The following is a 25,175-nucleotide window of genomic DNA, read 5'->3' on the forward strand; positions in this document are numbered from 1 at the left end:
ACTATGAGAATTTGTATTGCTATTTTTCCATCTTGGTTTTCCTGGATTATTTTCTGGGTAATTTCTCCGGTCTTTCTTGATGTGCAAAAATGATCTCTTTGGCTGCTTCTAATCTGTTTTTTTAAATATTATTTTTGTCAATTCTCATTCAAGGACATCTCCCCCCTACCCCCCACACATACACTGACTTTTATTTATTTATTTTTTAATATATTTTTTATTGATTTCAGAGAGGAAGGAAGAGGGAGAGAGAGATAGAAACATCAATGATGAGAGAGAATCATTGATTGGCTGCCTCCTACATCCCCTACTGGAGATCGAGCCCGCAACCTGGGCATGTGCCCTTGACTGGAATTGAACCCATGATCCCTCAGTCCGCAGGCTGACGCTCTATCCACAGAGCCAAACCAGCTAGGGCTACACGCACTGACTTTTAGAGAGTGTGGAAGGAAGAGGGGTGGGGGGAGAGAGAAACATGGATCTGAGAGACACATCTACTGGTTGCCTCCTGCACTCACCCCCACCAGAGCCAGGGATCAAACCTGCAACCCAGATACGTGCCCTTGACTGGGAATCGAACCTGGACGGGGCGGCGCCGGCCATGCCCTTCCCAAGGCCTGGACGGGGCGGCGCCGGCCATGCCCTTCCCAAGGCCTGGATGGTGCGCGCTGGCTATGCCCTTCCCAAGTCCTGGATGGTGCGCGCCGGCCATGCCCTTCCCAAGGCCTGGATGGTGCGCGCTGGCTATGCCCTTCCCAAGTCCTGGATGGTGTGTGCCGGCCATGCCCTTCCCAAGGCCTGGATGGGACTCGCTGGCCATGCCACTTGCTGGCTGAGTGAGCCAAGCACACTCCCTACTCTCATCGTGCTTCCTCACCTGTAAAACAGTAGGAAGTTGTATTGCCTCGGAGGGTTGTGGTGAGGATGAGAATTGCACAATGCCCGGCACAAAACAGAAGCTTAATAAAGAACATCCCTAGTGATAGTGACGGGACCGGAGTGACACGGGGCTCTCCCTTGGCAGCGCCCGAAGCCAGGAACAGAACACTGGGTCTGAGACTGAGCTGCACCTCTGGATGCGTGAAGTCTAGTTGATTGGTGTCCTGTACTCTTACCTCGGTAGCATCAGGGAGAGGACTGGCCTTCTGCAACTGAGCCACAGTCCTCATCGATTGTCTCCCCCGATGGTGTAGGAGGACAGGGAGGTGAGAAAAATAAACCAAACGAGGAGACGACATCGTGAACCAGGCGCTCCATTTCAGGGACGCCCCTTCCAAGCCTTCCTCCTCCCCCCTCCTATTCCCGTGCCTGTCACTCCCAGCGGAGATGAGTCACATGGCTCTGGCCAGCCTGACAGGGTGGCGAGTGCGAGACGACCACCACCTTAACCTGTGGGCTGGATGGGACCGCTCCCCTCTGGCCGGGGGTGTACTTTATGCTCATTATTCGCTGGCTCTTGCTCTTCCCCTGCTCCTCTATGCTACAGGGACTAGGGTCCTGCAAACCACACCCTTAGCTTCCGTTACAGCTGCTTTCCCTCCCCCATCCTCCCCTTGGCTGACCAGGGCCTGGTCAACAGGCTGGAAGACAGGAAGAAGGGAGACTGTCCCTCCCTGCCAAACTGACGGCACTTCTGGCAGGAGCAGCTGAGTTCCAGATGTGTCATCCCCTTCACACGCACCCCAAAGTCCCTGCAGGAAGGGATGGCACCTTCTCAGTCCCCCACAACCCTAGCCGACTGACGAGTGGCGAGCAGAGGGGGTGAGAGGGAGCTCCACAAGCCAGGACCTGCCAGCATCCCGAAGTCTCATTGGCCAACTGTTTCCTTCCTCTCTGTGCACCAGATACGGAGGAGGGGGAGCAGATCAGCCCCCAGGAAAAACACACAGAGAACTGAGTCAGCCCAAGTCAACTCTTAAATACTTAATTCCCATTTATTTAAAGTTCCATCAGTCTGTGTACACTATTTATATTAAAAACACAGGAAACTGGGGCTCCTAGCAAAAATATACATTTCCATTTTGGAGATTGTTCAGACACTGAGAAGAGCTGTATTCTCAGCACTAGAGCTGGGTGTGGGGGCGGGCAGGGGGTGGGGAGGCGGAGGTCGGGCACAGCGCCTCTCCCTCACAGTGCTGGCCCAAGGGAGCCCCCTCGGCCAAACCTCGGTCAGCGAGGGTAGGATGGGAGAGGGAAGCCAGTAGGGAGTGGTCCTGGGCATGGAAGGCCACCGCACTGGCAGGGCAGGCACTGGCTGTGTCCTCTCTCCAGGGCATTTCCTCCCACAGCTGCAGCTGGACAGAAGGCCCCTCCTGAAGGAGGAGCAGACAGGACCAGGAAGCCTGGGCTCTGCACCAGGTTCTCCGAGACCCTAGCCAGCCTCCTCCCTGGCAGCAGCCTGGGCGCTGAGTGCCCCTGCGGAGGGGAGTGGGCAGGGGCCGGGGAGCGGGGTGGCCTGGCAAGGCCCAGTCACCAGGGGCTGCGCAGGGTGTTCCAGGAGACCAGCTGGGCTGACACAGGGAAGGGAGGGTAGCAGAGCTGTGGGCACAGATGGCTGTCTCCGTCAACAGGACCAGTTTATCCCTGGCACCTTCCCCGTGAGCAGGTGCTGGGCTGACACAGCAGGACGCCCCTGCTGACCAAGGATGTGGCCAGCCCTGGAACAGGGGCCCAGGCCTGCCCGTCCACCTGCAGGCCCCTCTGGGCATGCATCCGCCTAGAGAAGGGGGTGTGTGGAACCTGCAGATAAAGTGAATCAGTGCTTGTGGTGTGCAGCGGAGCGGCGGCTCCAGGAGTGTGTGGCATGAGCTGCAGTGAGCTCGAGCCAGTGCCAGTGCCTCCTGGGTGGAAATAGGACGTCATCGGGGGTGAGGCCAGTCCCGGCCCTGGGGAGAGGCAAGGGCTGTGATGTCGACAGAATATAGGTGGTAAGGCTGCTGCAGGCTGGGGGGAGGGTGGGTGTTGATGGAGGGCAACCCTGAGGCCTGCTCACTGCTTCCCTGCCAACTTGCACCTCCCTGGAGGCTCAATCCTCTTCATGGGGGTGTGGGGCCCCCACCTACAGGGAACCCACCTCCTTCCAGGCTGGGGGAGGTCCCGCAGCGGCCAGCGCAGGGGGCCATCAGCAACACTGGCCCGGAAGACCGGTGAAAAGACCAAAAAGGATGTTGGTTTGAGTGGGGCTGGGGTACATGGCTGAAGTGGGGTTGGCTGGGTCAGGGGTGCCAGCCTCAGAGTGGGGTGCGTGACAGTTTCAGGGAGGCATCCTGGCCTTCAGGGCAGGGACCCAGCGACCAAGGCCACTGCTGCGGTCGCCCAGGTCCTGCTCGGCTTCCCCAGGAAGCCGGGCCCAGAGCTTAGTGTTTCTTTGGGCAGCTCCAGCCTTGCTGTGAGCATGGAGCAGTGAGGCCCCTGCCCCTGCAGACGGCTGGTGCGGAGGGCAGGCCACTCCCTCTGCACCGGGGCAGGGGGGCAAAAGCAGAAGTCCTGTCCTATGCTGCTGGTGAGATAATACCAACTGTCTCACAGGAAGACAGAGGGACAGACAGGGGATGGGGGGAGAGGGAGGGCCAGGGAGGAAGGAAGAGGGAACCCTTAGAAAGGAAGAGAAAGAGCAAAGAGAAGAACAAGGAACGGAGAAGGAGAGAGGGAGGAAGGGACCATGGGGAGCGAGGCGTGGGTCTGTTTGCAGACGTGTGTGATCAGGCGCCATGCTGAGTGGGCCTGTGGCCAACGGGGAAGTCCCATGTGGCCCCTGTTCAGCGCTGTCCCTGCCCCTGGTTCTCGGCCCCGAGGCCTGCTGGGAGGCCCTGGCTGTGCACCTCAGTACATGTCCTTGTAGATCTCCTGGAGCAGGGGATGCAGTGAGGTCTCTGTCTCGGTCTTCTTGATCCGCTGCATCATCTGGGCATGCTCGGTGACCAGCTGCCGCAGGTCAGCCATCTTCTGCAGCAGCTTGGGGAAGAGGTACTGGGCGTCGGGGTGGTTGGCGTGCAGGTGAAACTCGAGGGCACGCAGGATGGTGTCCTGGATGGCCTCCACCTGGGACACGTTCATGAGGCCTGGCCGGTCTGTGGGGACACAGGGCCCAGGTATGGGAGGGAGCAGGCACGCACGGGTCTCAGGTGGCGGAGGAGCGCCGCTACCCACCCAGCATGGGGGCCTGGCTCAGGGCACAGCAGGCCTCCTGGCCGTGACAGACCTGAGCCCCGTCCTGCCAGGGACAGTCCCCCCTCCTTTGCTTTCCTGGCTCAGTTTAGTCTCATGGCTACTCGGCCTGAATTCACATCCCAGCTCTACCAGGCAAGCGGTGAGGCCTGGGCAAGTAGCTCAGCCTCTCTGGGCGCGTTTCCTCACCTGCAAACTGGGGATAACGGAAGTACCTGTGCACAGGTGGCTGTGAGGATCAAATGAGTTATAATTTGGGAAAGGGAACTAGAACAGTGCTTGGTAGGAAGTAAGCTCTACGCCAGTGTTAGCATAGTAATTATTACAGTTATTGTGTTGGAATTGAAAAGTATCAGTAAAATACAGAAGATTCTCCACCAGCAAAAACAGCCCCATCAGCATGTTGGTATGCGTCCCTTTGTTCTTTTTCTATTTCATCTCCATCTACCTAAGACGGAGCGGGTCCTGCACGTACAGCGAGCGGTGCCTCACACGTTCCCCTGCCATCATCACACGCACACTTCCCCACGGTGTCCGACCTCGCTTACCTCCGCACAGAATGATGGCCGCGATGAAGAGAGCCAGGTCACTGTCGTCGAGTTCCAGGGCATTGAACTTGACAGCAAACTCGAACTTGGGCTCGATGATATCACTGAAGGGCTTGCGGAGGCTGCGCAGGAACTCCCGGGTGACAAACCCCGTGCCATTGGCCACCAGCAGCCCATCCTTGTTGACGATGGAGGCCAGCATGGCGAAGATGGCTTCGTGCACTCCGTACTTGAGAAGGGTCACCTGGTCGTTGAGGAAGAGGTTGCCGAAGCTGGGGATGCTCTTGGCGAACTCGGTGAGCTCGCGCACTGTCTCCACCGTGGTGCACTGGCAGCGGTAGAAGACGTGCACGCTGATCTCCTTGTAGGGCGGCAGGCCGTTCACCAGCTGCTTCCACACCAGGCCCTTCTCTGCCTGCCACAGCGTCTCGATGTCGTGGATCACAAAAGGCTGAAAACCAGGCCCCATTAGAGGCCAGGCCTCGGGGACCCCACATGTGCTCCCCATACTCCCTGCCTGTACCATAAAGTTAGGGGAGGGAGGAGGTCCAGTTCTCCCAGGAGTCTGGAGGGCGGCAGGGCCCCGAGCCAGGGACGCCGCCGTGCGAGCAGTGACACTCACCGCGGTGTGGCTGGTCTTGCCGGTGAGGATGCCGCGGGCCTTCTTCTTGGTCATGTTGAAGTTTTTCAGGTAGGCGTTGTAGATGTGCTTGGAGAAGGCCTTCAGGTCAGCCACCTGTGGGTTGTGCTGACTCCCCTCACTCGCCGTCAGCCCTGCCACCAGCTTCCTCTTCTCGGCCTCTGGCATCCGGCCAAAGCGGATGGCTGCATGGGGAGCAGGGGTGGGGGGCAGGAGTCATTGAGGAGTCCATGCAGGGCCAGCACCCCTCACCTCCTCATCCCTGCATGGGCCAAAGGCCTGAGGAGTTCTAGAGGCAGCCAGCTGGAGTGTTGGGGGACCCTCCCGAATGTAAGCTCCAGGGGCAGGGGTCTGTCTGTCTGTCCTGTTCAGTGCCCACACACAAAGGCCCTAACTCATGGAGCGCCTCGCCGCGCAGCCAGGAGGGGTGTGGGGTGGCAGGTGGAAAGTCTGGTCAGCGGCCTGTGCCCGAGCCCCAGCTCTGCAGCTTACTCGCCTCGTGACTCCAGACGGGCCACTTCGTCTTCTTTCTAATCAGAGAAGCTCACTGACTGTCAGAGCAATTAGACAATTCCCCTTGTAAGCACAACTGTCGTCATTAGTAATGGAACAGGAAAAAAACCTGGCTTCTCTCAGAGAAAAAGCGAGAAGAATCAGTCAGCCCTGAGATCTCTTGGGGAGTCCCCTCACTTCAGCCACGTAATGGGGCCCAGGCAGATACAGAGGGGAGGGATCAAACCACAGACCCCCACAAACCCATCACCTAAAAAAATCTGCAGACGGAGACTCATACTGCCCCCCTTAAAGATGCAAGGCAGTCAGTGCATCATCCATGGGTGAGACATTTAAACAGGAGGCTCTCCCTGTCCTCTGGGGGTGTGACCCAGAGTAGAGGGGGCAGGTGGGCTCTGCAAAATCCTACTCTATGGGGTCTGAAGACGAGATGTGCCAGCTGCCAGGAGCCTGGAGCACAGGGCAGGGCAGGCTGTCTCCCAGAGGGGCTGGCCTTCAGGAAACGCCCGCCTGCTCCTGGCAGCTGGCACATGTGGCCATTTGCTGGCTCCTGCCTGCCCTCAATAACCAGGAAGGGCAGAGGGGGCCTAGGCCTCTGCAGGGGCTTTCCATGCTGTGCCAGGCTGGAGATTCTGGGAGCTGGGGTCAGTTCCTGCTCTGTCTGGGCCAGACAGGGTGAGCCTCAGGTAGAGAGCTGGGGACAGCCCGCCCTGGCCCCCACGGGGATACTGGCGGTCTGGGGAAGGCAGATCTTGGGCTAGGCTGTGCTGGCTCGGAGATTCAGGTCCAGATCAGCCAGGTCAGCAGCGGACACAGCAGGGCCCACGGCGTGCCCGGCACACGGAGGCGCCCTTTATGCGCCGAGACTGGCTTCACACTGTGTGGGGCCGGTGGCCGTGCTCGCGGCGGGCTCTCACCGTTGTGTGACATGCCCAGTGCCAGGCACTTCTGGAAGCGGCAGTACTGGCACTTGTTGCGGTTCTTCTTCTGAATCTTGCAGCTCCGCTCACACTTGTCGTATTCCAGCTTCATGCGGATCGTCCGCCGGAAGAAGCCCTGAGGATGGTGTACAGGGAGGAAAGGCCACAGGGAAGGGAGAGAGCTGGGGAACCCTGGACCATGGGGTGTACTGGGGCCCCAGTGTGCATGAAGATGTAGAAACTCCTGAACTCTGGATATAGGGGGGGAATTTGTTGGAAGGAAGTGGGAGAAGGTAAACAACTCTAAAACTCCTGAAATAATTAAAATAATATGCCATATTATGCATATTAAATATGCTTCTTTGTTAATTTGGTAACAAAACTGTATCATGACTAACTTGATTTATTCATAAATGTATCTGGTTTTGTGTATTTCCTAGGTAATGGTTTAATAAAATAATATGTGAAAATGTGATGGTGTGCGGTGAGGAGGAAGAACCCAAAAGAAATGCAACATTTCTTTTTTCTCCCCTCAAAGAGCCTTCTTCAGGCTTAGAGGTGCAGGAACCCGACCTCAGGAAGCAGCCCCAGCCTAAGACCCGCCCCTTTCTGTCCCGCCCGTCTTTCCCAGCCCGGTCCCCAGGGGGCGCAAGAGGCCAGGGAGCCCAGGTCAGCGGCTGAGTGCCTGGCAGGGCAGCCCTGACAGGGAACCCTCCTCTCCAGCAGGCCCAGAGCTGAGGCTTGGAATGAGCCCAAGGCCCTGGCGGCTGCCCAGGCAGGAATTCCGCCGTGGGTATTATCAGGGACCCACCCCTGGCAGGGAAAGCCTTTTTGGCAAGTTAACTCACCATGTGGCCACCGCCCTGCCGGCCAGCCAGCACCCCCACTGCCCCTACCTTGCAGCCCTCGCACGCATGGACGCCGTAGTGGAAGCCCGACGCCTTGTCCCCGCACACGCGGCACTCCATGTTGAGGCTGCTGCCCGGGGCCCCGTCACAGCCTGTCTGCAGCTGGTCCAGCAGCGAGGGTGGGGAGGCGCTCCGGGAGAGGTCTGCAGACACACGACACGACACGACACGACACGGCGCTTCACATTCTGCCAGCTGAGCCCGTTTCTCACTCACACAGCCCTGGCTCAGCCATTTAAGAGCTGTGTGCCACGTGGGCCAACCTTTCTGAGACCAGTTTCTTTGTCTGGAATGTGGGGCTGACAGCATCTCTGGGAGGCTGGCAAAGTTTCCAAAGCATCCCCCCAGAGTTGGCGCAGCAGGTATCCCAGAAATGGCAGCTCTGCCTGTGGGGGCTGAGGCAGCGCCTTCCTGGGCTGGCCAAGCCCATGGAGAGGAGAGGGTATGAAGGGATGGCTGTGTTTTGGGAGGAGGGAAGGAAGCAGATATTGATATTTATTTTTTAAAAATATTTTTATTGATTTCAGGGAGGAAGGGAGAGGGAAAAAGAGATAGAAACATCAATGATGAGAGAGAATCATTGATCAGCTGCCTCCTGCACACCCCCTATTGGGGATTGAGCCCACAACCCGGGCATGTGCCCTTGACCGTTATCGAACCCAGGACTTTTCAGTCCGCAGGTGGACACTCTATCCACTGAGCCAAACCTGATAGGGCAGCAGAGTCTCTTCAGATTGTCCTTAGGAAGGGGCCCACGTGGGGTGTGGAGTGTGTTTTGAGAAGATGGCAGAGTGCAGACCTGGAAAGTCTGATTCCTGCATGGACTGCACAGACACTTGTAAAGGCACTCCCAAGCTCAAGTTCACTCCCACGAAACGTGCTCACACAGGAAGAGCGTAGGTGTCAGCCACACTGGCTGGGCAGCACACTGAATTTCCAGTGTTTTTCTATGAAATGTACAGATGTTTGAACCAGGTGCTGACTTAGCAAGGAGAGCACTTGGCATGGCAACGACTTGAGGGCATACACACCGTCGAAGGACTTAGTAAGAACGGCTGGGAGTCTCTTCTGAATCTCTCCTTTGTGCACTCAGGAGTGAGCCCTGCCCTTGGAAAGGGGCCCTGCACTGAGCCCCAGCCTCCTGACCCTCCCTGTCCTGCCTCTGCCACGCCAGTCTGCCCATCTGCTGCTCTGCTGTCTCCCTGATGACCAAGCAAGTGCTTGGGGCAGGGTCCAAATCCCACATCAGAGAATTGGGGCTTAGAGCAGACAGCTCTAAGGGAGACCCAAGCCCAGACGTAACATTTTCCACTCCACAAAAGATCTAATTTTCCCCACTGTGGAGTGACTTCTCCCCCTTTCTCCTTGCCCCCCTTCCTCCCCCCGCAACCCCGGTCCAGGGGTGACAGGAGGAAAGCTGCCGTCCGGCCCCCATCCTGGACACAGAAGGGGAGCACAACCAGACCACAGCAGAGGACCACGCCTCTGCCCTCCCTGGCGGATGAGGCAGGGGTGACACAAGTTCCTGGTCCCTAAAACTGCCTGCCCTGTCCCAAAGCCTCAGCTCCGAACCTTCAGTCATTCCAAAGGGTACAACCCCCAAGCCCACAGATGGGGAGAATGGGCTCCTCCATCTCCTGGGCAAGGAGCTGCAGGGAGACTGCAGCCTGGGAGGGCAAGGCTGCTGGTCCAGCGGACAGCCTGTGTTACTCAGTGCTGGGCTCTGCCACTACAGTAGGGCCATGGGCAGGTCCTCAAGCTGCCAGGGCATCCTGGCCGGAGGGGCACACGGCCTCTCCTGGAGGCACTGGAGCAGGGGCAGAAGTCCCATCCCAGTCGGGAAAAGTGAGGCACCGTGTGAAACCCTGAGCAGAGACCTTGTGCACTTCCTGCTCTGTCTGTGGTCTGTGTGCACGTGGGCTTTGTGGCACTTGTAAGCATCAGTGTTGTTTCTGTGGCTGCACGTCTGCCTCCTGCTAGACTCGGAGCGTCCCGAGTCACGTCCCCTTTAGACCTCAAGCCACAGGGACCAGTCGCCTCAGTGTTCCCACCTCTTGGTGCTTCCTCGTTCTCCCTTGTGGCCCTGGGGGCTTGGCAGTTGTCTGGTCATTTGGTTGCTACTGGTGCTGCATGTGGCAATGCCACCCTCTCTGTTTTTTTTTAATTTAAGTTATTGGGATCGTCAAGTTTTATTTATTTTCTTTCAAATATATTTTATTGATTTTTTACATAGAGAAAGGGAGAGGGATAGAGAGTTAGAAACATCGATGAGAAACATCGATCAGCTGCCTCCACTGGGGATGTGCCCGCAACCAAGGTACATGCCCTTGACCGGAATCGAATCTAGGACCCTTGAGTCCGCAGGCCGACGCTCTATTCACTGAGCCAAACTGGTTAGGGCATGTTTTTTTTAATTAAAAATATATATTTTTTATTGATTTCAGAGAGGAAGGGAGAGGGGGGGAGAGAGAGAGAGAGAGAGAGAGAGGTAGAAACATCGATCAGAGAGAATCATTGATCAGCTGCCTCCTGCACACCACCCCCCTAGGGATGGAGCCCACAACCCAAGCACGTGCCCTTGACTGAAATAGAATCTGGGACCCTTTAGTCCACAGGTTGACGTTCTATCCACTGAGCCAAACCAGCTGGGGCTGCCACCCTCTCTTTTCATCCAACAGACATTGACGAGCACATGCTTATGCAGGGCAGGACCCAGACCCTGCCCTCAACTAGCAAAGGTAAGAAAGGGGTAAGAAAACTGGAGCAGTGCAGCGAGCGGGCACACCAGCCCAGGCAGGCAGAGTGGTGCAGGGCTGCGAGAGAGCCATCACCCGGGCATGAGGGCCAGGAAGGTGACTGCTCCCTCTCTGGCCCTAAAGTGAGTGCTTTGGCCCTGGCTGGTGTTGCTCAGTGGGTTGGAGTGTTGTCCTGTACACTGAGGGGTTGCAGGTTCAATTCCCAGTAAGGGAACCTCCTAGATTGTGGGCTTGATCCCTGGTTGGGGCAACTTGTTTCTCCCTCTCTCCCTTCTTTGCTAAGATACAATAAAACATCCTTGGGTGAGGATTAAGAAAAAGGTGCATGCTTTGGATCAGTGGTCCGTGAGATCTGAAAGGTTGGCTACCGCTGGTTTAGGGAAACCTTTGAGCAGCGGTCGCCAACTGCTGGTCTGCGACCATTGGTGGTCGGAGGTCTGAGAGGCTGGTGACCGCTGCTCTGGATGACCTCCAGGCTGCTTCCAGGAGCTCAGGCAGCAGCAGGCGTAAGAATGCGGCCCAGGAACCCTGCAGCCCAACTTCAATCAGTGTCCTGTGCGCAAAACCCAGCTCTACCTCTGGGCCTGTTTCTTCCCCTGTAAGGGGAGGACAACAGTATCTGTCTCAGGGTCACAGTGAGAATCCAGGAGTTAATACAGAGAAAGCTCCTGGACTCGGAAGTGCTGTGTAAATCCCAGCTCAAGCGCGGGTGATGCTCACTAGAAAGCCGCCACCCGCCGTTTCTGAGCCTGTGCCCCACACAGGCGGGGACCATGCCTCTCTCTTCCTCCTCTGGTGTCTCTTTCCCCTACAGCTTCACAGAAACCCAAGATGTGTGTGTGTGTGTGTGTGTGTGTGTGTGTGTGCGTGTGTGTGTGTGCGCGTGTGTGTGTGTGGTCTCTGTTTACGAGCCTCCGGAACAAGACCCAGCCACCTCTCTCGTCGCCTGGCCTGCTGCTGGCCCCTGGATCAGGGGTGTCAGGACTACCCCAAACCCTGGAAGAAGCCAAGATGCCCAAGCCCTACTGGTCATGGAGTCAGCCAGAGCTCTGGGTTGCGAAGTGAGACCCATGCAGAAAGAGCTGCAAACTGCACTGGAGAGAAACAGGTCAAGGGCGGGGGATGGGGGTCCCTGGGAGAGGTCCTGCCCCAGGGGGTGAACAGCTGAGGCTGCTGAACTTGAGGGCAGTCAGGGAGGCCTGGCGGTCTCAGGGCGACAGGACAAGGCACCCCCTGACTATCTGAGAAGAATAAGGAAACAAATGACTGGTACACCAGGCAGAGAGAGGCAGGGTGAGCGGCGATGGGTGGGCAGCAGGCAGGGCACGCATCCCGCAGGGGTGCCTTTTGTTGTGGGGTGTATCAGGGATACTGAGGTGGTGGTAGTGTTGGGATGGGTTTCCCAAAGATAAAGGTTTCTTCCTGGATGCCCACCTGGCTTAAGGGTTCATCCTCAAATCACCATCACATCCTACCTGAATGTAATGGTGGTGGGATGCCCCATTCTAGGGGCCAGGTTCTCAAGGTTCCATCACCTCCCATGACTTCTGGTGGGGGCCAGTTCTGAGAGGCCCTCCCCACACCGGGGACCCCTGCCTCAGTGCCCCTCAGGAAGCCGGGGCAAGTGCCCTGGGCTTGCTGTTTGAGGGCCGCTGCCTGCACAGCCGCTCTCTCCAGCCCGCCCAGCGCATCCTCTCTTAGCCCCTCCCCTGCTCTTAGGAAATGCACTTGCTTACCCGATGGCCATCATGTGGGCCCTAAGCCCTGCCTCTGAACTTCCCCTCTAGCCACACCCTGCCTGCTCCCACCCCCGAATGTCTCCTACCTTTACTACCCCTAGGAGGGGCAGGGGAAAGAATGAGCGTTTATCAAACCCCCACGAAATGCCAAGCACTTTAGTGTCTATGCCTGTATCATTTCATATCGCTCTAGAAGACAGTAACTGCCACCATTTAAAGGTGAGGACGCTGAAGCTCCGTGAGGCTCAGGGATTTACCCAAGGCCACCTGAATACGTGGAGGGACTGGAACCGGAACCTAAACCTGACTTCCCTGCAACGGCTGTGTCTGCACCAATCACACTCTCAGCACATGCCTGCTGTGCGCTAGGCACTCCACTGGGTACTTTACATCATCAAAACCACCCTTCCAGCAGGTCTTCTTATTCCCATTTTATAGGCGAGACAACGGAGCTCAGAAGGTTAAGTAACATGCTGACAGCGGCTGAGGTTAATGTGATGTGCCTACTTGGCCAGGCCATGGTACCCAGTTTTTGGTCAAACATGAGTCCCGATGTTGCTGCGGAGGTGTTTTTAGGGGTAATTAACAAACCACCACTCTGATGGGAGCAGGCCCGAAGGAAGGAGGAATTCTGTCTCCCGACTGCATCTGGGCTCCAACATCACCTTCCCTGGGTGTCCACCCTGCTGGCCTCTCCTATAGTTTAGACTCGCTAGTCCTCACAGCTGCTTGAGCCAAGTCCTTAAACTAAAACTCCCAGTCTCCCTCCCTCGCTCTCTATACACACTCACACACACACACACGCTATTGGATTTGTTTCTCTAGAGAACCCCAACACAGTGATGGTGAGGTTTATACAGGCCTTGGGCTTACCCGCTGCACTCTTCAACTTCCCATACATATAAACACGTGCTCATTCCTCCTGATCAATATTGTGATTATGATAAACAACGAGACACACCACTGCTGGGAATGACACTGTGCATCACTCACTGTTTGGACTTGGCATAAACACTAGCCCCTCCCCCAGAGAGTGAAGTATCAGTGGCACTATCTTTGATTACAAGCTGGGCAAATAGACACTATTGACCTTACTCCCTCACTAAGTGCGCTGAGTACCCTGCGTGTCTAGTCTCCATTGCCAGAGGCATGCTGCTGTCTGAGCTGGGAGGCCCGGAGGGGCTGGCCCTGACTGTTTACTTTGCTGGCAGAACCGCACAGAACACAGCTTCTGGAGTCAGGGCCAGTTCTGCAGGGTTACCCAGCAGCCTCCTTCCTCCTGCTGTCCTGTCTGCCTGGACAGCGGGCTCCTCGGGGCAGCCACCCAGCCTCGTCCGCTGAATGGCTGCCTGGACGCCCACTAAGCACTTGCTGGGAGGAGGTGCCAAGGCCAAGAGGAAGGACACTTTATCTTCCTCAGCCCCACACCAAGGCCCTGACCTTTTTCTCGGGATGACTGGGATGTTCATCACTGAAAAGGGGGTGGGGTGAAGACAGGAGTGGGGTGTGAGCACCAGCTCCAGCTCCCCCCGCCTCCACCCAGTCGGGGGACCCTGGGCATTCGAGTGTCCTGAGCGCTAACGATGAGGCCTGTCCTCCCTGCCTCCCTGCGGGGGAGGAGGAGGTGCTGGCAGGTCCAGAGATGCAATCAGTGCAGAAGCTCTGGAGGGTCAGGAGGAAGCAACTGTGCAGCCTTCCTGCTGTTTTAGGCTCAAGCTGCACCCCATCCTCAGGGGTCCCTGAGGGGACTCTGGAGGGTAAATCACAGACTCATGGGGTGGGGCAGGGGACCAGCAGGTGCCGAGAGCTGTGGCGTGTCCCAGCACCATTTACTCCTCACCTGGCTGGCCCTTGAGGTGGGTAGGACGAAGCCTTTAAAGGGGAGGAGACTGGGGCACGGTGAGGGCCGCAGCTCCCAGTGCAGACCTGGGACTCCTGCCCTGGTGTGAGATCCCCAACACGGACAGGTGAGGCTGCCTCCAGAGCCCTCACCTGCAGCCTTTTTGTTTTTAACCTTTTAAATAAAAGCAATGTAACTGCTTTTTAAAGTAAGAGAGCACTCCAGGCCTGCTGGGAAAAACACACAGGGTGCGGAGCAGCTTATGGCAGATCCTCTCCACCCATGAGCCCACGTGTGAGTGAGCCCCTCTCGTCCTTTGTGTGTACTCCCCCAGTGCCTTCTGTGATGCATGAGGGCTGTTTTTAAGTTTTCAGCTGATGGAGTGGAGATTCCTTTTTATTACTATTATTATTGATATTTTTTAGAGAGAGAGGAAGAGAGAAAAGGGGGGGGGGGGGGGGGGGAAAAAAAAAAAAAAAAAAATGGGCCGGGAGAAACATCCATCGGCTGCCTCCAGCATGACCCCTACTGGGGATTGAGCCCGAAACCTAGGTATGTGCCCTGACCGGGAACTGAACTCTTGACCTTTTGGTGCACAGGACGATGACCAACTGAGCCACACCAACCAGGGCATATGTAAGGATTTTTAAACAATGGGATGTCCAATCTGTCAGGAATGTGCTCTCCTGTCAGCACACTCAGACCTACCTTATCCTTTTCAATGACTCCAGCATTCCACAGTTTACATAACCAGTTCCCCACAGATGGGCGCTCTCCAATTTTTGCTTTCAGGAACAGAGCTGCAGTAAACAAGTGTGGCCATCTCCGTGCAACTGAGCGAGTGTTTACGGGGACACACTCCTAGGAGGGGACGCAGGGCCCAGGAAACACACATGCAAAGTGCTGGCTGCTGCCCTCCACTCCTGCGGCTACCGGGCAGTGTCCTCACGCTCTGGCCAACACGTTCCTCTCTGCCAATCTCACCTGAAGACACCTTCTTGGATCGGGGAGACTGAAAAATGTTTTGTGTTTTCTAGCCATTTGTATTTGTCCTACCGAGAACTGCCTATTTCTACTTGCCTGTTGCGTGGCTTGTCTTGTACTTTGTGGGAAGTTTACCTATATTATGGCTTTAACATATGGTAATTATGTTAAACAATCCCCTCCTGTTTCAATTACTGAGCAAGGAAGTCTTTTTACCTCCACTTCACTGATTTATTGATAAACGGAATCCATCAAGCACAGGGTGGCTGGGCAAATTCTTCCCCAGACATCCCCCCTTGTGCCCTAAATCCCGCTGATAAAACTCCCCAGATGCCGTCACCGCGCTCACCTCGCCCTGAAGAGGAAGCTCTGAGAAACCCAGGACTTGCTTTGCAGGTTGAAAGCAGCGTGGCTCAAGGATTCGGGCTCTCTTAGTGCAGGCCCAGGCAGGAGACTGTCCTACCTCAACAGTGCCTGCCCGCAGCCTTAACTCGTCTTACTGATTTTTAGGCGGGGGGGGGGGGGGGGGGGGGGCAATGTGAAAGTGAAATATGTTTTTATTGATTTCAGGGAGAGGAAGAGAGAGAGAGATAGAAACATTAATGATGAGAGAATCATTGATCGACTGCCTCCTGCTAAGGATCCAGCCAGCAACCTGAGCAGGTGCCCTTGCAGCAAAAGGAACTGGAAACCTTTTGGTAAACAGGACAATACCCAAGCTACTGAGCCACACCAGCCGGGGCCCCCCACTTTAACTTTTATCTCTGACACCACCCAACTCCTTCTCCCCAGGAGGCACAGGGATCCAGAGCCCGTCCTTATGAGACAGGCCTGCTCCTCTGCCTTGAATCAGCAGCTGTGGCAGGATCTCCATCAGCTGAAACCAGCAGCAAGGTCAGCGTGTCCCCTCCTGGCAGTGTATCCTGGTCCCAGTTCCTTCCCAAGGGAAGGGAGCAAGGATCAGCGGGCTGTGATGGCGCTCAGGCAGCTGGGCAGGGAGCAGGGAAAGCCAGGGGCTGAGAGAAGTGGGTCTGGGTGCCCTTGAAGGTAGACACAATGCCATGATGGGATGATGAAGATGCTGACAGACAGTACAAGGTACCAGAGAAAACTGTCTACACTGCTGCTGACAGTGGGTAAAGGGAACCAACAAGTGAAATAAGAGGAGCTAAAAACTGGCTGCACAAAAGTAATATTCGTTACAGTTAATCACACCAACTGCTCAGCACTGATGCCGCATTGCGGTGCAGCTCCATGGCGTGTACAATTAGCACCAGACAACTGAGCTGTGTGCTCTGAGTGATCATGACAATCACAGCTACAGGGATCTTTCTAGTCTGTGGCTGTTAATCAGATGGGTCCGTTGCAGTAGTCGTGGTGGAACAACCATGACAACATGCATGACGCACGCAAATTCCAGTAACTCTCACAGAGCCCACTCTCCACCCCCTGGGATCCTGTCTGTTGTACAGAACGAAGTGGTGCCCCTGCCCACAGTCCTGCCGCTGATGAGCAGCACAGCGGGGAGTGAGGCAGGCCTGCGGCTCCAGCCCTACGGCCACTCCTCTGCACACCCGCCCCCCACCAGGCTGTGTGAGGGCCAGCTCCTGTCCCCGCCCTCCTCACCTGTGTAGCTGCTGGAGGGAAGCGGGTGCTCTGGCTCTCCATTGAGCTCTGCAGCTCCTTGTGTCTCTGCCACTTCCTCTTTCTCCTCCTCTTCCCGGACCTCAGGGGCTTCCTCCGGTGGCTGCTCCATGGCTGATTTCCCCTCGGCGCCACGCCTGCAGGCCCGGTCATAGCTCTGGCATCATCTGGGTCTGGACGCAGATGGACCCCAGGGCAGTTCCGTCAGCCTGGGCAAAGGGGAAGACAGGAAGAGGATGAGAGGGCGGTGGGAGTGGGGCATGGCTCAGGGCCATCGGGGGCCAGCAGAGCAGGGGCACCTCACCTGCAGGGTTCTCCCACGGTCTCCACTCCTCGCATCGAGGTCACTTCCCCTCCCACCCTTTGCCCATTGGCTCTTGCAGCAGGTCTGTGGGGCTCAGAGCAGTTCCCATCACCCAGACGGGGTGACACACCCCTCTGCTACCTTTCCCTGCCTCCTTGGCAGCATCCTGCCCTTTGAGTTCCCGGAGTTTTCAGGAGACACACGAGAAAGCCTTGAGGGCTTTTCAAATGCTCAGTCCCCTGGAGATCCTGCTGCGCATCACACCTCCAGCCCCATCCGGCCGCACCAGTACCCAGGTCCCAGGATCACTGCTCTCCAAAGCCACCTTCGTGAAGGAAGTGTTAGGGTGGATAAAAGGCGTGAGCTCCGGCCAGGCTCGCTCACAGCGACAGCAGATCTGCAGAGCCACCAGGCAAGGGAGACACTCTGTCCTGGAATCTCCCAAACGGTGGGCTCCTAGATGGTGACCCCCATGTTTACACCACCAGGAGGAGATGGTTCTAACCCTCTGCAACTAAGATATTGTCACAAATGCCACAGTTAGAGGTGTAAGCGCCTGAGGGGGGCGGGAGGCCTTCCTGCAGGGAACAGTAGGGAGAGGTCCGAGAGGGGTGGATTTTGAGCAGGGGAGATGGTATGGAACTCCGCTTGGGGATACAGCTTGAGAAAAGTCTCAGAGGCAGCACAGTGGGGACCGGCGGGGAGTCCTGTTGGCTGGGGAGTGAGGTGCTAGGAGAGAGGACCTGGCGGGGTGGCCGGGAAGGTGGGTTGTGGCCAGGCATGTGTGCTTCAGAGCCCTGACCCTGGGAGTGAGACGGACCTCATCCCACGTCAGGACAGGCCTGGAAGAGCCAGGAGCAGAATAGACCTGCTCTAGAGAGAGTCAAGCATCTGTGGAACCCCTTATCTTGAGGTCCCACAGGCAGCTCAAACTCAACCTATCCCAACAGAACCCACCATCTCCCCCCACACTCCCCCTTCCTCTGTAACCCCGTTTTAGTGACCCACACGCCCATCTACCCACTTATCAAAGCCAGACGCCATCAGAGATCCTCCCTCTCTCACCCTGCTCCAGGCTTGCAAACTTGGCTGCACTGGAGTCACTGGGGAGTGTGGTGATCTGGATGTCTGCACTCCTCCCAGAGATCCTCATTTGATGGGTCTGGGAGCAGCTTGGACATCGGAATTTTTGTTTTATTCCCCTGGTGATTGTAACCATTCCTTCCCATCAGGCCTTCATCTTCCCGCTTGGACTGACACAATAATCCCTCAGTTGGTCTCCTGAGGCAGTTTGGAAATCAGCCCCAGAGTCTAAGCTGGGGGCATCCTTGTTGATGTGACAGCCACAGGAGGGATTCAGCTCACCAAGGGAGACAGTGACATATCAGGGAAGGACAGAAAGAGGCACCAGAGCAGACAACAGGGCAGTGGCCAGAGGTAGGACGAACTTGGGACAGCCTGCGTCTCAGAGCCAAGGGAAGGGCTGTTTTCAGGGGGAAGGGGTCAACCGGCTCCAATGCTGCAGGGCTATAGGGCGATAACTGATACCACTGGATGCAGTGACTGTGAGGTCATCAACGACCTCGTGAAGCAAGTGTCAGCCAAGTGGTTGGGATGGACACCAGGCTCTGAAGAATCAGTGCTAGCGAGGAAGCTGGGACAGTGGGGGGAGGGTAATTTTTGGTGACTGTGTCAGGGAAAGAAATGTATACACACTAGACTGAGATAGTAGCAAAGCTGGGGAGAGGTTTTTCAGAATAAAGGAAACTCAAATAAGCTGTGGGCAGAGGAGAGGTCTGCGGCGAAAGACAGGAAGATCCAAGGGGGAAGCCAGGACAGGATGACTGATGGGAGGGGAATGATTCAAGGGCCCAGGATGAGGAAAATATGAAGAAGCATCATAGCAGTGTGTGTACGTGTGTGTATGGGGGGAGGGGGGGATAAAGTTCACGTGGAATGGCCTCACAGAGTAGAAGATGGGACTTGAAGAAAGCAAAGGGCTGGGGGGAGGAGAGGCACTCTGGCAAACATGGTAGGGAATGAGCTGGAAAAGAATAAAAAGAATTAAAGGAAAGCTACAATAACTGAAACACGGCAGTACTGGCACCTGAACAGACAATCAATAAAGAGAATACAAAAGTCTATAAATAGATGCAAACACATATGGAGCTTTAATATGTTATAAAGACACCACTTCAAATCAAAGGGGAAAGATGGATCCTTCAATAAATGGTATGTAGTGATCCCTACCTTACACCTTATACCAAGACAAGGCCCAAACAAATCAACGATTTTTAAGTGAAAACAAAACAGACACTATACCAATAGTCTGGAGATGGGGGGAAGAGCTAAGAATGACAAAATCCGTAAGACTTTATGGGTTAAAAGAGTATGGGTAAAGATTAGTAAATTTGATTACAAAAAATATAAACTTTCTACATGGTAAAAAAAAAAAAAGCATAAGAAAGAAACAGATAATAAACTGAGAAAAAGATTTGCAGCTCTCATTAGATAAAGGGCAAATTTCCCTAAATAGTTCCTGCAAATTAATAAGCAAAAGACCAGCAATCCAATAATAAAATGGGCCGAGGATATAAAAAATGTGTACAGAGCCCAGCCGGTGTGGCTCAGTTGGCTGAGCATTGTCCCATGCACCAAGAGGTGGCTGGTTCGATTCCTGGTCAGGGCACATGTCTGGGTTTTGAGCTCAATTTCCAGTAGGGGACATGCAGAAGGCAACTGATCGATGTTTCTTTTTTTTTAAAATATATATTTTATTGATTTTTTACAGAGAGGAAGGGAGAGGGATAGAGAGCCAGAAACATCAATGAGAGAGAAACATTGATCAGCTGCCTCCTGCACGCCCCCCACTGGGGATGTGCCCGCAACCAAGGTACATGCCCTCGACCGGAATCGAACCTGGGACCCTTGAGTCCGCAGGCTGACGCTCTATCCACTGAGCTAAACCGGTTCTGGCGATCGATGTTTCTATCTCATTGATGTTTCTATCTCATTCTCTCCCTCTCCCGTCCTCTCTCTCTTAAAAAAAAAAAAAATCAATCAAAACATATTTTAAAAATGCATACAGAAAAGGTATACCTTTGGCTCTTAAATATGTGAAAAGATGCTCATCATCATTAATAAAAAGAGAAATGCAAATTAAAACAACACTGAAATACACTTTTTAAGATCAGATTAAAACAAATGCTAACACATTGTTCTAGGCACGTGGGAAATATAATCTCACACATCCCTGGTGGAAAGGTAAACTGGCACAACCTCTACAGAGGCTGATTTGGCTACATCTATCCGAATTACAAGCACACCTTCCCTTTGACCCAGAGACACCACTTGCAGCTTGTAACATAAGCTCTACCTCCACTTGAGCAAAACAACACAATGTTTTAGTACAAGGTTACTCATTACAGTGCTATTTGACTAGTAGGAGGTGGGGAACCACCTCGAAGTCCATTAACAAGGACTTATGAAACAAATCATGACATGGAAACATGCAGTTCTATGCAGCCATAAAGAACAATGACGTCATGGACTGGCAATGGAAGTCAAATACTCAAGGAAAATTTTCAAAGGTAACAAGATACCATACATAGGAACATATAACTTCCAAACTATTACGGTGGATGGGGAAACTTAGAAGTCGTGTGGAACGCTAGCTTTCTGCCTGAGAAAGTCTCACAGACAGGACTATGGAGACAGAACCACCACTGCCACGTAGGATGGTGGACTGGGTGCTGACACAGAAAGGACAGTGGTGGAAAAACGGGGAGTTCCAGACAATCCCGCGGAACTGAGTGAATGGCGTGTCCAGGGCCCATCTTAGTCTGGACGGGGTAGGATGCTTACCTAAGACGTCACTGCTGGGGAAGCGGATGACGCCCGCAGGAGCCTGGCCACTGCTCTGCGGAACTAGCCCCGAACGCCCACCTCAGACTACTTGTTAGGTGAACACATTAGAGGCCTGTTTCCACGGCACTGCACACAGCTGAACACAGTCCTCAGTGAGCAGGACAGGAGGACCCTTAGCTAAGGAGAGTGGGACTTGGGGAGGGGCTGCTGACAACACTGGCCAAGGACCTTGGCGATCACCGAGGGCAGCCTGTGACTGCGAGGAATGTACTGAACTCTCTAAAGAAATTAGCTTTTGTCCAAATCACAAGGACCAGAGACACTGATTCTTTGTGCTTCACGGAACTGAAACGTCTGGAGGTAGAGGGGCAGGGGCAGGTGAGGGAGGAGGCCCATGGCTGAAGGGCTGCAGGAGGTTTGAGTAGCATCAAGAGGATGAGCTGCTCAGTGACAGAGGGTCAGACAATGTGACGTCTACGAGCCATGAGGTCAGTGGTGGCACTGACACAGGGGGAAATGCACACCAGTGGTGATGGGAGCCAGTGAGTGGGGGACATGAAGATTTGGGGGTTCCCCCTAGCAGGCAGAAACAGAGGAGCAAAAACTGCAACACTGCCTTGTATAGACACTTGACAAAATATTTTCTCACACATTGCCTCATGCCCTCTGAGTGACCTTGGGAGATGGGAGCAGAGTTCATTGTCGTGCCTGAATCCTGGAGGGCGGGGAGGCACCTGCTGGGTACACGATCAACAGGCCCTGCTCAGTCCTCCAAGCCCCATAAGGAGAGCCTTGTGTGTTCCCTGGGCACATGAGGGGAGTGAAAACACCCAGGCCCGCAGAGCCTGACAGGGTGTCCCTGCAACACACCAGAGGATGACGTCGACGACCATGGGGTTTCAGACACAATGGAGTGGCAGCCTGGCTAGGCCTTGGCGAGCTGTGTGCCCGATACCCCTGAGCCTCAGCTTCCGCTTCCCCACTAGCTGGCTGGTTAGGTCCCCATGCTCAGGGCTACTGTTCTCAGAGTCTGGGGTGCACACGGTGGCCTCTTGGGATCAGATGTGGTTCTGGGCCATGGCTGGAGTTTTGGATTCGGGCCCGGGGTTCCTGGATTCCAGCCTGGCTGTGACCTCTTCAGGACACCAGCTGAAGGGGGAGGGGAGCCGCAGTCTAGTTGCTCCAGAACCCACACACGTCCCTCGGGCTGTTTCTATTTAGATGCAACCACAGTACTGCGCCCATCCCTGCATGTTGCCAGAAGCCAGCCACCAGCACCACGGCTGCCCCACACCCACCACTGTTCTCAGCCTGTCTGGCCAGGAGCTATTTTGACACCCCCTCCCCCCTGCGCCCAGGCCCACAGGCTGGATTTTCCCAGGTAGCTGCCACTCACCACTGTCCTTGCAATGAATCCTATTCTCCTCTTCCCTCTTCAGGCCTGGCACTAAAAATAGCACACCCAGCACTAGGTTTAACTTTTAAGTGGCTGCACTGAGAAATTCTGGTCTTTGCTGTGGCCCCCCACCCCTCCCTGCCCCCCTCCCCGCACTGTGCCAGAGCCAGGAACTCTGGTCAGGGCAGAGCTTCACCCCTTAGGAGGTGGTGCTGACCTCAGACAGGATAAGGGCTGCAGCCGGAGTGAGGAGGCCTGCTCTGCTGCCCCTTGGAGACAAAAAGTAGTATCTAGCAAAAGAATTTTTGCCAAACAAATGCCTGGACTGCTCTGACCCTGGCGCGTGCACACATACACACACACACCTGCAGCACACATGTGGCCCCAGTGTTCCCATTCCAAGACCCTTTGTCCCAAGAAGAAACTCAGGCCTTTGGGGAGCTAAGCGGGGGGGAGGGGGCATAACTCCATTCAGTTCCCATGGGCAGATAAGGTTAGGAGCTTACCCCAAGTGATCCAGAGCTCTAGAGAGGTCTGGTCTAGGGCCCAAGCAACGAAGCCACCTTAGAGCCTTCCTCTTTCCAAGTGTAGTCGTCCTCAGGAAATAGAGCCTTCCTGACGCCCGCACTGGCAGGCTGTACTTCTGAGTGGGCTCAGTGAGCGTGCGGGCCCCCTCACCAGGTGGCACAGCCACAGAGGCCTCGCTGGTCACCAGACCCCAAGCATGGTCACAGCTGCAGAGCCTCGGGCTCCCCACCTCCACCACCATGGTCCTTCCATTCTCCAGGGCTTACTACACACCAGGTCCATGTGTACAAACACATCTCATCCTCCCAACGACCCCGAGTCAGGTACTATTCCTATCCCCATTTAACCGATGAGGAGACCGTGAACAGAGGGCAAGTAATTGGCTCAGGTCACACATTAACGGAAGGAGCAGGACTTGAGCCCAGGCAGGTTGGCTCAAGTCCCAATCACTGTGCTGTACTCGGTCGTGGTGCTGGGTGAGACTGGACCAGAAGCTGGTATGTCTCTGCCTAGCTGGGGCCCCGAGGTCTGGAAGCTGCTCTTAGACTCAGTCTGGAGCCATCACCCCTGAAACCTCTGTCTAGCCGCCAGTTGCTATTTCTGTCAAGAACACCCCCATCAAAGCCCTTGGACACTCCCTGCCAGAAGACAACCGCTGTGCGCTGAAGACAGCACAGGCGCTGGTCCTGGCTCCTTCTCCAGCCCAGCCCACGCGCCCATGTTCCCACATCACTCCCTGAACACGGGGCTCAGCCTGGAATGCTGCCCCTCTGCCAGCCAGGCCTGTTCCTTCAGGTCCACCTGCACCTCCTCCTCCAGGAAGCTCTCCTTGACCGGCTCCATTCTGTTCCTTCTTGCTGCAACCCTGGCCCAGGTCCTCCAGCTCTGCAATTACTGTACCAAACTGCCAGTCTGTTCACTGGTCTGGCCTCACCACGTTATCAGTCTCCCAGGCAGTGCCCTCTATCTTTCCAAGGTAGGACCCAGCACCATTCACGGTGCTCAGCATTTAGTGGGTGTTCAACATACACTTGTTGAATGAATATACAGACTAAAAGCATAACCACTGTCACACTGTTATCCGCACAGCATTTGCCACTGTACTGATTCTCATGTATTACTGCCTTTGAGATGCAATAATTCACAGAAGTTAATTCCACTGACTTCTGCGTGAGGCCTGGGTTCAAACCCTGCCTCTGCACCCCCTGCCCCCTCCCTCCCCGAGTTCAGGTGAAGACACCAACCCCTCCGAGTTTCTCAGCCCTAAAACTGGAATACCACCTAACCTGAGCAGCTGTCCTAAGGATTAAACTGCTCACTAGTGCTGGCATACAGTAAGTGTCCAACAAAGAGGGACTGTGGCTGCTGCTACTGTCACTGTTGGCTCATTCTAGGGACTGTGTGGAGCAAGCGGTAGCCAAGTCCAGAGCTGTACCAGCCTACTGGAATTCCAGGGACATAAACACACAATTTCCCAGCTCCTTCCTTACAACCCACTGTGGGAACAGGGAACTGACAGGGAGCTCCCCACTCTGGCCCAGGCTTCACTGTTCAGAGAGATGAGCCCAAACCCTCCTCCACTTCTCCCTGCTCCGTCCCCCACCGCACAGTGGACCCAGTTGCTGTATTTCCTCTCCCCATCTCCCCCCACACACCCCATAGCGGGACAAGGGTCAGCAGCCCTGGCCCCACGTCTCAGGACCAGCCGTAAGGGAGGCCATGAGAGAACGGGCCTGGTTCATTCTCTCCCAAGCTTTCCAGTCTGGGTACTGACCCAATGCCCTGGTTTCCCTGAAGAGCAACTCCAGGGTGCTCTCTCCCCCATCTGCCAATCCGGGCACCCCACTCCCCTCAGGGCACACAAGGGGCCTGTGTGGCTTTCTGGCTGGAATGGATCCACCCCAGCAGTTCGACCCTAGGCGTGGCCTGGGGCTGGTTTTGTTCAGAGTGCTAGATCCAGAGAAAAAACACCCAGCAGCCACCCTGCCCCTCACCTCTGGGGTTCTTCCAATGCCACCAAGAGTCAGGCCCTAAGGCCCGTGGGCTGTGGAGTGGAGTTAAACTAAAATAAAAGAAAAAGCTGGCCCTGACCGGTTTGGCTCAGTGGATAGAGCATCGGCCTGCGGACTCAAGGGTCCCAGGTTCGATTCTGGTCAAGGGCATATACCTTGGTTGCGGGCACATCCCCAGTGGGGAGTGTGCAGGAGGCAGCTGATTGATGTTTCTCTCTCATTGATGTTTCTGAATCTCTATCCCTTTCCCTTCCTCTCTGTAAAAAATCAATAAAAAAAATATTTAAAAAAATTAAAAAAAAAAAAAAGGAAAAGCTGGCCTCAGGGAGCTACTGAGAATGTGCCCGGAGAGAGATCCAGTGGGAAAGAGGCTGTCACCAGGGACCAGCAAGGAGCCCCCAGGGGTGCC

At 55.3% G+C, this 25,175-nt stretch overlaps 1 protein-coding gene across 1 annotated transcript in view; it reads right to left on the reverse strand.

Moving 5' to 3' along the window:
* Positions 1-1,908: 1,908 nt before the first annotated feature.
* PPARD (peroxisome proliferator-activated receptor delta) overlaps positions 1,909-25,175 on the reverse strand; it is a 72,219-nt gene continuing 48,952 nt past the window's right edge. The window contains exons 3-8 of the mRNA XM_005881742.2: positions 16,642-16,868; positions 7,685-7,839; positions 6,786-6,924; positions 5,338-5,540; positions 4,716-5,166; positions 1,909-4,070 (exon numbers count right to left, since the gene is read on the reverse strand). Of these exons, the coding sequence (XP_005881804.1) occupies positions 3,823-4,070; positions 4,716-5,166; positions 5,338-5,540; positions 6,786-6,924; positions 7,685-7,839; positions 16,642-16,771 (1,326 nt within the window). The 5' untranslated portion in view covers positions 16,772-16,868 and the 3' untranslated portion in view covers positions 1,909-3,822. The remainder of the gene's footprint in view (positions 4,071-4,715; positions 5,167-5,337; positions 5,541-6,785; positions 6,925-7,684; positions 7,840-16,641; positions 16,869-25,175) is intronic.

This window comes from Myotis brandtii, unplaced genomic scaffold (genome assembly GCF_000412655.1).
Source record: "Myotis brandtii unplaced genomic scaffold, ASM41265v1 scaffold687, whole genome shotgun sequence".
Lineage (NCBI taxonomy): Eukaryota > Metazoa > Chordata > Mammalia > Chiroptera > Vespertilionidae > Myotis > Myotis brandtii.